The 16945-nt window shown below is 46.3% G+C and overlaps 1 protein-coding gene across 3 annotated transcripts in view; it reads right to left on the reverse strand.

Annotated features, from left to right (window-relative positions):
• The window catches only part of LOC147457463 (Tetratricopeptide repeat (TPR)-like superfamily protein), a 132398-nt gene that overhangs the window by 42590 nt on the left and 72863 nt on the right, over positions 1-16945 (reverse strand). For all 3 annotated transcript variants that reach the window (XM_086512344.1, XM_086512345.1, XM_086512346.1), the window contains 5 exons: positions 13112-13324; positions 12446-13024; positions 11622-12119; positions 11388-11543; positions 11134-11291 (listed from right to left, as the gene is read on the reverse strand). In XM_086512344.1, coding sequence (XP_086368470.1) covers positions 11134-11291; positions 11388-11543; positions 11622-12119; positions 12446-13024; positions 13112-13324 — 1604 coding nt within the window. The remainder of the gene's footprint in view (positions 1-11133; positions 11292-11387; positions 11544-11621; positions 12120-12445; positions 13025-13111; positions 13325-16945) is intronic.

Here is a 16945-nt window from a genome sequence, read left to right on the forward strand (position 1 = left end):
TGCATAAATGCCTCCAAATTCATATACCTGACCATTCAACAGGCATTGAACCACCATCCAGCTGCCCTGCGGATCATTGTACAACAGAGCAGGCTGAAGCTCATGCCGAACCAGCATCAATAAACCTAAATAATCTTGTTAACCAGCACACACAATCCAATAACCAGCAAAATAAGAACACTGACCGACAAAGTCATGTTGATTGTGTTCTTGCAAAACAACTATGTCTGCCCTACATGTATGTACATAGTGCCAAGTTAATCGCCATTTGTCAAGGTTACATAACCCGCGCACATTGTATGAAATGCATTTAATGCGACTGTGCATAAGGAATCATATATACAACGGCAAGAAACACAGGGATCAAGTCGAGGTGCCCATAGGGACATCTCCATCCACCACATCTATACCAGAACCCATCCGCTAAGTCAAAGCAGGAAACTTGTCCACAGAATCTACATGAGAGGTTTAAGTCTCACCCAAAAATACATCCTTGTAAGAGTGCATCGCTTTTTCCCAAGTATCAATCACGTGCGATTGTCTTTGGAGCCCATTGTTGCACATAGCTCTTTTGCAGATGGCCCCTCTTTTGGATCCCTATTTTCCCTCCTTTGGATCCCTACTGTGGCCGGTTTGCCAGCTTAACCAATATTCTAGCTTTTTCTCCCCTGGCACTTTCCCATATTAAATGATCAGTTTAACATGAGAAAATCATTTAGGAGAATTAGACATTAGTTATTATGACACCTAGCGTTTTTTGCAGCAGCACAACTAGTGTTTCATCAAGATCAGCCCCAGCGTTTTGCAGCTGCAGATCAGCCGGCGGTAGCAGATTCACAGCAGACATCCATAGCGTTTTTGCATCAAAAACAACATATGAGCCCTAGCGTTTTTGGCTCAGCAGAACACCTAGCGTTTTGCAGATTCCCCGCGATGGATTCAGCCTTTGCATCGGCGTTTTCAGTTTTCAGCAGATAGACACCGCAGAATAGCCCCCAAACCTCACAGATGTCACCTTCCCGCAGTAGATCCTCGCCACACGGTCAGATCAGCCAGCGTTTGCAGATTCAGCCCGGAAAACACAGATTTCAGCATTTGCGTTTTTAGCGGTCGTTGTCGCATCGTCATCATTGCCGTCATCACCGACATAGAGTCAGAATTCAACAGATACAATATTTGCAGATTTCAGCCATTAGCGTTTTCAGATTTCAGCCCGTCTCGTCGTCGTCCTCATCGTCGGCAAGTCCATAGCATTGTAGAGATTTGTGGAATCAATAGTAGACCGCTCTCGCCATAGAGAATGGGGCCTTCGGAGGAGGGTTTGACAACATTCTGGTGTCGTATTCTTCTCTCTCTATCTCTTAGTCTCAGTACCTTCATGCACACTGTTCATCACTTTGTTTGTGTTCATTGCACTCTCTCACTAAAGGAACGGAAGGCTCTCCCTTCCTGAGTAAAAGGAACCCTTGAGCACAGTTCGGAGCACTCATCTTGAGCAAAGTTCAACATTTACTTCCACTGCATCTTACACACACACACACCCAATGGGCTACAGACTGCCCATCCAAACGAGGCATCAACTAATGGGGATCTCCCAATGAACAAACAGAATAGGTACAAAGGTGGCTAAATCAAGAGATGGGTGGGGGAAAAGCCACATTGGTGGTCGAAACTGCCATCGGAGCGCGCAACGAACCATGGTGAATCGATGCTGCCACAATCTAAGAAAAGCCTCTCGGTGCCCCCGCATGCGATCAGAGGTACCCTCAAGGCGCTCGAACTGGCCCGGTGTCTGAGGACCAATTCTAGCCAGATGTCACAAATAGTCTCCGCCAGTGGAACCGGACGAAGCTCAAAAATGCAAAAGTAGCGGGCTCTCCATATGAACCAAAGTGTCATGCCGCAGATGAGCTCCGAACACCTCTCTTTATCATTGCTTCACTCCTGAGGGATGATTGAACTCTAAGGTAGATTTCCATATAACGCACTGACATGCTGACGTGGCAGATCGTATGGACTGCTGACGTGGCAAGATTGTACGGAAAATTCGAGTTTACACTGCTATGCTGACGTGGCAAGAATGTACAGATATCCGTAAATGGCGCTGTTAGATTTTTTGCTTTTCATGAGTAGATTTTGGAGAGCATGGATAAGTGCTTTTGGGAACCCTTGTATTGTTTATGAGGACTTCAGGTCCTCACTTTGTAGGGCATCTGGACGCAAAGTCTGAGAGCAAAGGACCTGCATGAGTTGTACTATTGCGACTCATAATAATAAAGAAATACCGGAAGAAGCGCCAGTCTTTGTGGCCAGTATGTCTGGGTGAGAAACTCCGCCGTGCCGTGTCAACTCTCTCTCTCTCTCTCTCTCTCTCTGGTCAAGTTCAGTGATTTTGCACTTTCTGCTCGTGTGTTGCTATTGATTTCTCGCTTGGAGTGTCCAAGCCTGTAACACTTGACAAAGAATCAATTTTCAGCATGTGTTTACTACAAATTAGTTTACTGATGATATTATGCATGCAAGAAATGTTATGTGTGATACAATGGTTAGTCTTGATGGTGCATCTGGATGGTTTGACTCAGCAGTGTCGTCGGGCTCATTTCTCTTATTCCAAAAGGCGGAGATACATCGTCCCTCCGATAGTGGAGGCCAATCACTCTCATGTTGTCCATAGATAAGATCTTTGCTCACGTTAGTATGCGTTTGAGACCGTCTTTTCTTGATTTCATCCATGCTTCAGAGGCAGGTTTTGTGTAGAATCGATGCATTTTGGACATCTTCACATTTTATGAGGCAATTGAGTGGGCATGCAAGTCGGGACAGCCGGTAGCTATCACGCTTCTTTGATTTTCTAGAGGGCACTGCACAGAGGATGGGCTTTCCCTTATAGTGGATTAGAGGTGTTGCTGCTTCAAGTGATGTCAGGATTAGAGGCCACATTGGGCAGCAATTTCCCCTATCTTGCTTAGTTTGATAGGGATGTCCCTTGGGAGCTTACTTGTTCCTGTTTTTTGCTGAGGCCACGCCGCTTTTTTTGCATTGTAGGACTCCATAGTTACGAGGTCTTGCTATGCCTTTGGATGGCTCGCCAGATTTGTTGGATCAGGAGTATGGAAATGACACTTTGCTCTTTGAACGCTATGACACACACACTTTGGACAGTTATGGGATGCTCTAGCTACCTTTTGCTTGGCCAATTGTGCACTCATCAGTTGGCACAAGTCTCCTGAGTTTTCTTGTAGGAATTGATGGGGATTGTGTAGTAGCCTTGGGCTTTGCTGCAGCCCACTGACGCCGCCCTCATCTGCCTGCAGGTGGTTGCCCACAACCTCCCTGCCATTGCTAACAGCCTCCACGTCGTTCCCTTCTGCTTTTGACACTTGTTGTTGCAGCTCTTGTCTACTTGCAAGTGGTCGCTGCTTGCAAATCACCAGCCCTGGCTGATGTTTCTCTTCCGCATGGCTTGGTCGTTGCTTGTGTGTCACCAATACCTGTTGGTGTTGCTTGTACACTTGCCTTGGCCGCTGCCGCTTTTTCCCTCAATCCGTCCTGCCACCTTTACATCCTCCACCCATCCTGTCCTTGCTACTGCTGCACCCTCTTCTCACTCTGGTTTTGCTGGGCACCTTGATGAGCTTTGCGTAGAGTTTACCAAGGAGAGTTTTCCATATCTACTTTCGCCCACTTCAGTGCTTGCCCCATGATCACATTGTATATCTTTCAGGCTTTTTCCCATAGCCTACACATTGTCACTCCTCTTTTGTACTTTCTCCGGGTGATAGGCCATTGAACATCTCTCGAGGTCTCTTATGTACATCGAATACATAGCCTTCTCTCGAAAAAATAAATAAAAAAATAAATATCTCTCTCTCTCTCTCTCTCTCTCTCTCTCTCTCTCTCTCTCTCTCTATATATATATATATATATATATATATATATAGAGAGAGAGAGAGAGAGAGAGAGAGAGAGAGAGAGAGAAATGAAATGAAATGAAATGTTATATTAGCGTCTTCAAAAGGCCAAAGTGACCTATGAGACCAGAAAGTTACAATGTGGTGGATCTGATAAAAATTCAGAGTAACAAGATGACAAAATGACAAAATAAGATACTATGGAATCCTAGACTGCTGGGTGTGGACTAAGCAGCTAAAACAGCTAGCTGGGATAGCTAGATCACAGGAGATCCAGCATCGGTCGCTGGCGGATCTCATCAATCTCCTCTATGGTCAGTAGTCTGACCGGGCGTCGTGCATGTCGAGCCAAAGTGAGCCGGATCCTCTGATGCAACCTCTGTTAATCCTCCGCAGTCGTGGGCGTCTGGATCTCCCTAGCTCAGTCGCTCGGTTGATCAGTATGCCTCTGGTGTAAAGCGACGAGCTTTGCTGTGGTAGTAACTCCTCTGGGTGTCCAGTGGCAGCAAAGAAGTCTGTAATCTGTCTTTGAGACTGGCTAGTCTTTCCTCTCATCAAGCTCTCTCTGTGTCTGCGCAGCTCGAGCAAAAACAAACCCAAGCATCTCTGATCCTCGTACCACATGACTCTAGATAATGGTCCAAAGCCCTCTCTGAACAAGCAATGGAAGCGGCCTCGTATCTCGTAGTAGACGGGGCAGTGGCATGTGTAGTGCAACTCTGTCTCAGGCTCGATGTCAAACAGGGGGCATGTCATGGCCTCTGCTGGTACTCCGCTATATCTCCCAGTCTCGATCCGCAGCTGATGTGAAGATGTGCATATCTAGCCAATAGCACATCGTATCCCATGAGACAGGTGAGTGTCTAGGCCTCGTCACCAAACCATCCTCCGTAAGCCGGAGAAGATGCTCTCTGTAGAAAGCCATCTTCGTGCCTAGCTCCTGTACTGGCTGTATCCATGTCCTCTTGGTATCTAGCTGAGTCAAGTCCCGGCGAATGAGCCTGGTGATCTTGGACTGTGTAAGAGTCAGAGAGGGCGCATCCAGTGAGTACTGGAAAGGGAAAATCTGTCTATGCTGAACCCATGCGCTTGAAACCATGACGTCATCTCCCCATACCAGCATGTTGTATCTCCCTGCACGGCTAACTGTCGAGAGGACTCAAGTGCAAGGCGTGCATATCTGTCTCTGGGAAGTTCCCACATGCGGTGTATGAAGGAGACAGATCTGGTGAGCGCCTCAACCACCAGTGGGGAGGCAGCTAGCTCTGCTCGTATAATAGCACGTGGTAATGAAGTCTTGGCCCTAATGAGCCGCGAGATCATAGAGACCAGAGGCTTCTCCATGTCCCCCCATCCATCACTGCGGCCTGTCTTCCCGTGATGGTCCAGTGAAGGTCCCCAAATCTCAGCTCCATAGAGCAATACAAAAGCCACCAAAGTGTCAAAGAGCCAGAGCTTCATCCGAGGCTCTTGAAACTAAACCTGTGAACACATCCTTTCCAATTTACCCAATGCTGCATGGGCTCTGGTCAATCTAGTCTCTACTGGCCGCCTCAATGAAAATGCTGGCCCACTAAAAACCACTCCAAGGTAAGTGTAAGCATTTGTATACTCCACCTTCTCCTGTCTGTCTGTGAAGGCGGGTACTGACCTCCTGATCCACTATGGGGTGGTATTAAATATTATGACCTTGGTTTTACCAAGGTTGACGGACAAACCACTTTCTTGGGCAAACCTATGCAGAGCATCCAGGTGACGTTGCATCCCCTCCGGAGAGTCAGAAATCAAAACAATATCATCATCATATAACAATAGTGGAATCCATGTCCCCGCAACCTGTGCTCTATCACCATCTCTCTCAATGTAGTCAGAAACCTCCTCTACATACATACCAAATAGAGTAGGAGAGAGCGGGCAGCCCTGCTTCACCCCAATAGTGGAGTAAACCGGTGTGGATAGACCCTCTGGGGTGCGTACATGCCCCACTACTCACCTGTATAATGCCATGACCCCCCAAATGAGCTCTGTGGGTACTCCCATCTGCTGTAATCTGCGCATCAATCTCGCTCTGGGCAGTGTGTCAAATGCTTTACGAAAATCCACAAAGCTGCAATAGATCCGTCTCCCACGCGATCTGCCTTCCTCAATGATGGCTCTGAGTGTCAAGATATGGTCAAGAGTAGAAAAACCCCTCCTGAAACCTGCCTGCTCGGCTGCGCGCATCCCCTCTCTCTCTGCACATCTACTCAGTTGTTGCTCAAGAATAGACACGTACAACCGTGCCAATGTGTGTCCAATCATGATAGTGCAATAGTTCCCAGGCTCCATAGGGTCTCCCGACTTGAAGATAGGTACAATAGTAGATAGGCTCCACGTATCAGGCAAGCCCTCACACATGGCACAGTTAAACATAACTCCTAGAGAGAGATGAAATGAAATGAAGAGAGATGAAATGGAATGAAATGTTAGATTAATGTCTTCAAAAGGCCAAAGTGACCTATGACACCAAAAAGTTACAATGTGGTGGATCTGATACAAAGTCAAAGTAACAAAAATGACGAGTGGAGATATGTAGGTTCGATGGCGCCGAGCTTTGGTGCAGGCTATTGGTTGCAATTGGACACAAATGGTGTGCTTCAAGCAAGGTAGTGGTTGTTGAGCTTGGCTTTACATAGGACTCAAGAGGGGCTCAGGTTGGGAGTGCGTGTTGAATGGTTAGCACTAGCACTTACCGGAGCTCAATCATCCACCAAAACATGGGTGTGCGCGGGCCAGCCGATTGCAGTGATGATGTGGTAGCGAGCAAGGCCAGTAGGTGAGGATGCGGGTGGGTGACATGGTAGAATCTGAGTGACGAGCTTAGTTGTAGATGATTGGTAATCGATGGCGAGTGAAACCGGCCCGTAGGGCGGTAGGCGTTGGCTTTCACCCGAAATTCTTTACTTTAAGCACACACACAGAGCACTTTGCAAAGGAGACCTGTAACGAGAATTAACACTTCATCACACACGCGGCTCGGAAGCTAGAATGCTCCGAGCAGACGCCGACAACCTGTAGGCCCCAAAATTGGCGCCCCTTTCGGTATTTTTTTATTCTTTAGGAGGGTAAATTACAAGGTAAGGTCCTGGGAATCCTTCACGTGTATCCACCTAGATACCATTTGATTTGGCCAAATTTCGGTAGCATAACAACCCCAAAACTTGCGCGAAACCAATTCCCCTGCTGGAACTCGCTTGCACTGGCGTATACCCTCTAATTCCTGTCCAAAAACAGTAAATTCAGCACGCTGTATTTACTGGTTTTTGCCCTGTTTTCAGCCCCAAACAGTCCCCTAACTGTCCTTTGCTAGTGGGGCACGATTCCCAATGATCCTGGCGTCCGTACAGCTGAAAAACAGTGAATTTACAGCGCATACACAGCGCTGATTTTGCACCTGTACGGTGAGGTTATGACCCTCACCAGTGCCTGCTTTGGAGCAGCAGTTAGCTACCCCTGTTCCTGCTCAAGGAGGCTCTTGCCTCAGCACAAAAGCATGAACCCACACAACTGTACATCAGTCAAATGAGTAGCCCTCTTGTGGGGCATCACATAACTGCACGTAGGGGAGAGAGAGCAGTGTGTAGTGTGCAGGGCATCACTCCTAGCACCACACTCTACATGAGAGGGAAAGAAAGCACTCCATAGCTCTTAACCTGTGACAGACTGCAAATGAAGCCTCTCCCTTCTCTAAATTCAGCGCCAATTCTTCTGCAAGAGGAAAGTGCATGAAAAGTTGACACTTGGCAATTTACAAGCATTTGCCCGTTTCGGGCTTGCCGCTTAAAAATATCCTGACCAGTTGCCCAGCTGACTTCGCGGCAGAGTTGTAAAATGTTCCCCTAGTCATACCGGAGGTAATGACGCGAACACATTTCACGGCCCAAAATAGCAGTTCCCTAAATTTTAGGAGATGCTTCCGTTGGGCTCCCACTGGTCTTCTGACCATCTATCCTCATTGGGACCGCATCCAAAAGTGCAATGTGGCCCAACTGTCGGATACTTTTTGTTGGTAGTCCCACCTTGACTTTACGCCTTAATTGCGTTCACTTCCTAGTATCCACCAACTTGCTAAGTGCGACGGGGGGGACCTATATGATCTTGCTCTGAGCCTAGACATCCTCTTACCATACGAATTCCAGTGCCGACCACTTCCCGTCTGCGGGTGAATCTACCGTTCACATTGGCCATACAATGTCCGACCGTTTGCTACTTCAAAAAGAGGGTCTTAAACAAATAAAATAAACCCCATTGGAAAGAAACCAACAACCAAGGTTAGCAGTTGCCACATCTTTGTGACATGGTTAATAACTGCCACGTCCTCGTGACAGCGAGTATGTGATGCAAGACAGTGAAGCACTTGCAACTGTTGCAAGTTGCAATTGATGACGAAAAAGGCCAAGTTGACTTCCCCCCCAAAAAAAAGGGAAAAAAGAGACTTCTCTACTTTCCAGCCGACCAAAAAAAAAAAAACCCCACACACACCCAACAATAGAGAAGCAAATAGGTGAGATTAATAGTTCCAAAGACCAGGCAGCTCTAATAAGCTGAAAACAAAGGGCTTTAGGTAGGCTCAATCAAGCATAATGGCATCCAATTTTAACGCTTAAAAGCTCTATGGAACAACGGTGAGAAACACTTCGTGCGCACACAAATTGCATTAGACAATGGTGGCTTCAATGTAAGTTATAAGGCGATCAATAAAGCAAAAATGAACACCAAAACACAAAAAATTAAACACAAACAAGATTATTAAGCTACTAATGAAAATGCCACAAAATTAAGGGTAGTGGCTCATTGGCATGGCCAAGAGCACGCCCAAGCTTAATTAGCAACGATGGTGATTAGGGCAAAGAGAGAAAAACAGATATGATTAGGTCTAGGGGAGAACCATAGGTTCTGATACCACTTGATGGGTTAGTTGATACGGAAGCGTATTCCCTAATCGCCAATTGTTAGCATTAGGCTATGGAGGGTGAAGCCTTACCTTAGCCATAGTATTACGGTTAGGGCAGAGATATGGAGATTAGGGTTAGGCTACACCAATTACAAGAACATAAAGGGAGAGAGTATAGACACAATGCTAGAGTTCAAAGTGCAATTGATTCATTGAAAATAGCCTCTAATATAGGCTTGCTGCTTTACATTCATTGACTAGAGAGGTTGCACCCTCTTGCTATTGGACCATCTCATCATTTATCTCTTCCTCGGTGACTAGAGGGTATTCCCATATGGAGCCACAAGTTGGGCTTACCCTAACATGAAGTTTATCTACTATTGTACATATCTTCAAGTCAGAAGACCCTATGGAGCTTGGGAACTATCGCACTATCATGATTGCACACAGTGCACACATTGGCACGGTTGTCCGCATCCATTCTCGAGCAACAGCTAAGTAGATGGGCAGAGAGGGAGGATATACGCGCAACCGGGCAAGCAGGGTTCAGGAGAGGTTTTTCTACTCTTGACCACATTTTGACACTCATAGCCATTATTAAGGAGGGCAGATCACATGGGAGATGGATCTATTGTAGCTTTGTGAACTTTCGCAAAGCATTTGACACGGTGCCTAGAGCTAGATTGATGCGCACACTACAGGAGATGGGAGTACACACAAAGCTGATTTGGGGAATCATGGCATTATATAGGTCAGTAGTGGGGCATGTGCGCACTCCAAAGGGGCTATCTACATTAGTTCACTCCACTATCGGGGTGAAACAGGGCTGCCCACTCTCTCCTACTCTATTTGATATGTATGTAGATGAGGTTTCTGACTATATTGAGAGAGATGGTGATAGAGATGCACAACTAGCAGGGACATGGATTATTGTTATATGCTGACGATATTGTGTTGATCTCCGACTCTCCGGAAGGGATGCAGCGTCACTTGGATGATTTGCATTGTCCACCTTTTTCGGGCCACCGCGGCATAGATACTACCTTGAAAGGTGTTTACAACATAGTTACCTGGAACGGAAAATCAAAACGGGGAACGGGGAACGGCAATGGGAATGTAATGCCATTCCCTGTTATGGATACTCATGTTTGAAACACAAAACAGGGATTCGGAACGAAAGTTGGAATGGGAACGGGGATTGGAGACTTGAAAATGGTCATTCCCAGTAACTATGGTTTACAGAGAGAGCATGATGAGAGGAGAGGCTAGCCAATCTCAAAGACGGATCACAGATTTCTCTAGAGCTAACACTTGGCAGCCAGAGGAGCAGCTACCATAGCAGAGCTCACATTCTCCCAACTTCAGAGGCACGTTGATCGATCGAGCGGACAAAGCTAGGGAGATCCAAACGCCCACGACTGGAGAGGACTCCACAACATCAACGGAGGCTGCATCGGAGGATTCGGATCACTTTGGCCCGACATGCACGACACCCCGTCAGACTACTGACCATGGAGGAGATTGATGAGATCGGCCAACGACCAATGATGGATCTCCTATGATTTAGCTCTTTTGAGGATTGTACACCTTGCTCATCTTGTACCAACCTTTGTATCAACTTTGACCCATTATATCCCCACACACACCCACATTGTGTTGTATTAGCCCTCATTCACTACTTTCACCCCCTCTACTCATATCCCAGCTAGCTGCTTAGTTCACATCTAGTAGTTTAGGACTCTATAGTACCCTTTTTTAAGTACCTTTCTTATTTTTGATAGTCAAGCATTGTACCAGATTCACCGCATTGTAACTTTTTGGTCTCATAGGTCATTTTGGCCTTTTGAAGACGTTAATATAACATTTCATTTCTACCCACCTATGCCTGTCATATTACACCCCCAGTTTGGCACCCGATGGAGCTAGCTAGCCAAAAAAACGTTGCACACATTAGGTTTAACCTTTGACCCCATCTATTATATCTGCATAGATAGCACTATTGCAGAAATACCTGCTTTTCTATTTGTGGCACCACAATTGCCTTGTATCACGAATCTTTGCTTCATAATTAACCCGAGTTTCTTCAACTTACAAAATATATCAATAAAACTAAGAACTGCACACATCTGGCATCCTAATAGTAACTAGAGTTTGTCATGTCCACACTATCTTTAAGTCTATTATAATCTTCCATGATGAACTGGACCTGATCAGGAGAAGTCATTTTAATAAGGCTCCTCACTACTCTATAAACAATTCAATTTTCAATCCATTTAACTGCACATGTACCTGAAAGATAGTGCTTTCTCAAAGTGCAAAAGTGACTTCTGGCAGACTTCTCGCCATGCTGCATCTCTAGCTGCAATATGCTGGCGCTGGTTGTAACATGGAGCCACATTTTGTAGAGTATCATAATATACAAGGGCAAGTAGCTCATGTACAGACCTCTGGTGCCAGATTGCAAACAATACTCCCCTTAAAAAATAGTTGAGAACATAGGTAATAGACAAATTATCAAAAAACTAAAAGAATCCATGACCAACCTCTTGCTCCAACGTCTTTGCTAAGGCCATGCTCATCAAGAGGCAGCGTCTGGTGCGCCGCCTGCCTGTTTCTACTCTTTTCATCAAGTCTGCATTTTTATGCCATTCCAAGGCGCTGCATGTTTTACTGCCATCATTCAGCATCAAATCCACCTCCTGTAGACACAAATTTTAACTCCAAAGTCAACGTCCTCCATATAAGCCTACAGCGACCTACCAAATACAGATACTCACTTCATCCAAAAGATTGGCAAGTTTGTGCCAGCTCTCAAAACGCAGGTTGTTATACATCAAATCATACTTGATCAGCTTAGCATTTTGCTCAACAAAGTCCTCCCCCTCCTTTGTTAACACAAATCCCGGCCACTTGTCACTTGCACTCCCCTCCTCCACCTGTCCTAAAAGATAATATAAATTCTCATAAACCTCCTTATATTGACTGGACTTCATATTTCCATCAATTTGTCTGTCTTCAGCATCCCCACCATTGTCAGACACTTCGGAAAACCCTACACCAGAACCACTATTGGAAGATGCTTTTCTCAGTGCATACCCTAATATTTCTTCTATACCAGTACGACTCAAAATCATGGAGGAAAGCTTGCTCTCATCCAAATCAATATCATCAAGAAAAAAATCTATAGAATTATTTTCAAGCACTTCCTCCGGAGGATCTGGAAAGTGCTGCTTTATTGCCCTCAAAACTTTGCGAAGCTTTGCCAAGGACGCTTTCTGAAAATTACAACACTAAAATTAGATGGGACTGTCGCAGACAAGACTAAAAGGAAAAGAGGAACACTTATGACACATACGACGCATGCAGGATTTTTCTTACAAGTAAAAACACTGGCATTAAAATTAAAAAAACAGACATTGCATCTTGTCATTATACCAGCTGCAACAGCTTAGAGTGCACTATCTGAAAGGACTTAACAATGCCAGCAACTAATTTCCCATCCACAAAAAAAAAACAGGTGTCTAGAACACCATGTGTAACAACAAACGCAATGTGTAATAAAGCAATGCACCATGAGCAATAACAAGCCCTCTAAGATTACCGTGCAAACCCTTGCATACGGAAGCAGGTATTGGAAAACTTCAGCACACTGTTCCTGTGTTTGGTAGTCCCCCAAGCTTGTGTTCGCATGAACAGCCAGACCATCTTGGCTGCCAGATGACTCCAAGCCACCCCTAAGGTTTAGACCATACAAACAAAAGAAGCTTTGATCTAGGGCAATGTCAAGACCCAAATCAGTTTTTCTTTTTTCTAAATGACAAATTTGTTCGCTGCAATCAGTCAAAGATAATGGCTTGCTTCTTTTCTCCAGTGAATTCCCTTCCAGCTCTTCAAGCCTTTTCTCTCCTTCTAAAACACCTCCAACTCCAAGTGAGGCATCTTCATGAGCAGTGCTAGCACATTCCTTTTCGTTCTTGTTTGCATCTTTCAAGTTATGCTGTGTCTCCTCCACTATGGAAGCATTTTCATCTGGCTTTGTAGATTTCAACTTCATCTCAAGTAATAGAAAATATCTAATAGCCATTTTAAGAAAGACTCCTTCCCCACCTTCACACGCCTTGCCTGCACAACAAAGTCCACGGTCTGCGAGCAAATCATGAATTTTTACCAGCAACTCTACCTGCAGCAGCAGCGGACAATAAAAAAATGTTCTGAAGAAATGCACTAAAAGAGAACTAAGCCTCAGCTCAGACATCAATGAATGCACCTGGTCCTCTATGCATGCTCCGGTGTATAAATGCTGCAATCGGCAGAAGGAAACTGCTGCATCCACCAAACAAGTTGCTTCAGACTGCTCTAAAACATCTGAGGCAACCCCAGCCAGACTAGATAACTTTTGCACAGCTTGGGAAGTCAATAAATGACACATGATCGTTAAAAGAAGTTGCTGCATGCAGCCTAGCAGCTTCGCATCCACAACCTGCAGTATATTTCCTAAGTGGTTAACACATTGTAAAACAGATAGGGGGTGTTACTCGTACAAGGAAAACCCAAATGCGGAAGATACTCATGGTAGCAAAACAAGACAACCTTCAATGTCAGGAAACTGAGCAAAAAGTTGCAAACCTACTAGTATGAACAACAAATCATGCAGTTTTAATATATACTTAGCAGCCTTAACTTGAATTACTAAAGACATAAAACGCGTACAGCTCACTGTACCATTGCATCGTGAAGTTACGCCAACAATTGTCTCAAGAGGCATCAAAGAAACTTATTTTTTCACTGACAAAACACAACAAGTGTTTCTAGCTTTATAACCCAATTGAGTAGAGCGCACCCCCCCCCCCCCCCCCCTCCTTCCCTCCTTCAAAAAAAAAAAGAAACAGGGAACTATACACTACAACCACCTATGGACCCAGCAGAGTACTGAGATATGTAAAGTGTGCTTTTATGAAGGACTAATCATGTGAATGCAAGAGCCTCTCATTGGTCAGACACTCTTAACGAGTTTCTGGGGGGGAATATGAAACTCGTGTAGCCTTCCATACACCCAGACTGCACTTCATCTTTTCTATTCACAAACATTAGAAACTGAAAATTAATTCCTAAGAAGCTACTCACTGCAGTGTATGCAAATTAACAAAGGTGCGTTAATTTTTTTTGTAATAGCCGATGAACTCCAAAGATCTTTGTGAGACGCAATGTAGGTAACACTGTATGAAACTGTGAAAGAAAAAATATTGACGAGGTTCACTGTCTTCTACTAAAATGAATCAGCCAACCTTTTAAAGTGTTCTGAAAGTTGAAACACCTCCAGGCCTACACCTTTGGGGTCCATGTCCTTTGTGTGAAGATATTTGAATACTCCTTTAGAAAGTATATAACAAGTATGACAGAGAGAAAGAAAGAAAAAGCTTTTTTTTTTGAGAAAAAGATCCTTCTATTAGTTAATAAAATTGCCCATAAGGCTACAACCACCGCTACTAGAGAGGGCTACATCAACCATAAGGGGAGACTCTCCCAAAGGAAAAACAGCATATGTACAATGAGGGCTAAATCAAGAGATGGAAGGAGGGAAAAGCCACACAGGTGGATGGTAGTGCCATTTGAGCTCTCCCCGCACCATGGTGAAGAAAGGCCCAGGGCGCCATAGTCGAAGAAACTCCTCTCTACGCTCCCGCATGCGGTCCGAGCTGCCCTGAAGTCTCTCAAACTGTCCCCTGAGAGTATGAATAAACTCCAGCCAAAAATCTCACAGTCTCCGCTGGTGTCACAAGGCGAGCCTCGAAGATGCAGAAGCAGTCGGCCCGCCAAATGAACCAGAGTGTCAGGTCACAGACGAGCTCCCAACACACCTCTCTCTCACTGCACCACTCCTGTGGGTTAAGCTCTGTAGCAAGCTGGAGTGTAGGTTGACCGCCATGTATCACTATCTCCTGCTGGTGGAGGATAATTCAAACTGAAGTGCAGGGCCTGTGAGCAGCTGCCCCCCAAGTGTACTGTCGTGCTGTGGAAAGAGCTGGCATCAACCGAAGGACTCGAAGCCAAACTTGCTGTGCCACAGGGCACTCCCACAAACAGTGACACTGACTCTCCAAAGGATGGTCACAAGCTGCGCATGCTGCTGAAAGGCCACTATGTACTAGCCAACTCCCCACTGCTGTAGCTCTATGTGCAACTAGCCACTAGAGCAAAGTACCTCGCTGCGGCTGCCTGGCGTCCCACAGCCTTGCCCAAAAGGTTGTCAAGAACTCAGCCGTGAGACCCTCCTCCTGCCAATGAGGTGTTGCAGCAGAACGAGCCTCTCTCCATGCTGCCAGTATGTGACGTCCCGGGGGGGAAGGTGGCCAGAGGACAGCGGCGGGCGGGCAATGAAGCCAAGCAGGGGGCAGGGAGTGGCAGTGAGCAGTGTGTGAGCAGGGAGCAAGGGGCAGGTGTTGGGCGGGAGGGGAATGTGCAGGTGTTGGGTGGGGGCGGCAGCACGCTGAGGACTAGCGGGGGATTACGCGCAAGGCACAACACGCTTGGGTGGGTAGGATGGCACAGCGCAGGAGGTGGGGGTGGAAGAGGCTACGCGAGGGCGAGAGAATGCAGCGATGGCGAGGGGGGGACCGGGCAGCAGCAGCAAGCAATCGGGATCGATAATATCTCTAGCTACCATACTTTGTAGAAAGAAAGCTTTTTAACATCTATGTGACGCCAAAGTCGGCCTATGAGACAAATCATGTATACATGTGTGTATGTCCTCTGTCTATCGGAAAAGACAAAATAGTTCAAATTGGTACAAAATAAAAGAGAGAAGGACGTCTGGTGGGTGATGAGATCTATGGGGATGGATGGAGCTCTAGTACTAGGATATGTGCATGTCTATATGCTGAGGGTAGTACAACCATGCAAATGCATCAATCTTGTAAGCTCCATCCTGTGCTGATGGGGGGGTGTAAAATGTAGTACATGGGAGGGTTGGGAGCCTCGGGGTGAGCCATCATATGGGCTCATCCCTCCTCCGCAGCTCGATAAGCTCGAGTCCGGATCTCCTCGATCTATATGCGGTGGAGTCATGGGACCTGGCCCCTAGTAGCCCGCGGGCGTCGTCTGGCCCGGCTCGCCTCAGCCTACTGAAGGGTCACTCCCCTCGGTGGGTCTAGGAGTGGAAGGGGTAGGAGTGTAGCTCTCTGAAAGAAATCCGTAAGCCATGACCGTCTTCCCCCCTCCCCGGGGGGGGGGGGGAAGAAGTGCTGTAGGTGGCAGCAGAAGTGTGTCCCTATGCCTCTGTATCTCTAGCAAGTAGCGCCCCAACTGTCGCTGATCTCGAGAGTGCATGATATCTCGGAAGGTAGGCTGCCCTCTGAATAGGGGCTCGTATCGGTCTCTGATATCCGCATAAGCTTTGCAACTGCAAACATAATGCTCCTCGATCTCCACTTCCTCTCTACATACTCTACACACTCTCTCCTCCCTGGGAATGTCATGAGCCCACCCCACCTCGATCTCTAGCCTATGTGATGACACTCTCAGCTGACCAATCGCCACCCGTGAGCTATGTGGCATGTAGGTGTCCATATAGCCTGGTCGCTGTATGAACCCATCCTCAATTATGGTAAGAAAATGGTCTCTGTAGTGTGATATATTCCGCCGGAAGGGGGATGTGATCCAATTTTGTCTCATATAGAGTTGTTAGAGATCCTGTCAAATCGCTATGTTTCTCTCACTACCCGCGAGGGGGGGGGGGGTGGTTTGGGGTCGTACTAGAAAGGTGGCAAACTCTTCATGTCAAGACCGTGTGCTCCGAACCATGCTCTAATCTTTGTGTACCATTCTCTGTCGTATCCAGCTTTTGATATCTGTATAGCTGACTCAAATGCTCGTCCTGTTATTCTATCGATCAGGAGCTCTCTCTCTCTCTAGATGAAGCAAACCGTCCGGAAGAGTACCTCCACTACCATGGGGAGGGTGGCAAGCTCTACCCGGATGATGTCCGGTGGTACTGTGTGCTTGCCTCGAAACAATACAACCATGTCTATATGTTGAGCGTAGTACAACCATGAAAATGCATCAATCTAGTAAGCTCCATCCTGTGCTGATGGGGGGGCTGTAA

Source organism: Adiantum capillus-veneris, chromosome 5 (assembly GCF_014529385.1).
Source record: "Adiantum capillus-veneris isolate H3 chromosome 5, ASM1452938v2, whole genome shotgun sequence".
In the NCBI taxonomy this organism is placed as follows: Eukaryota; Viridiplantae; Streptophyta; class Polypodiopsida; order Polypodiales; family Pteridaceae; genus Adiantum; species Adiantum capillus-veneris.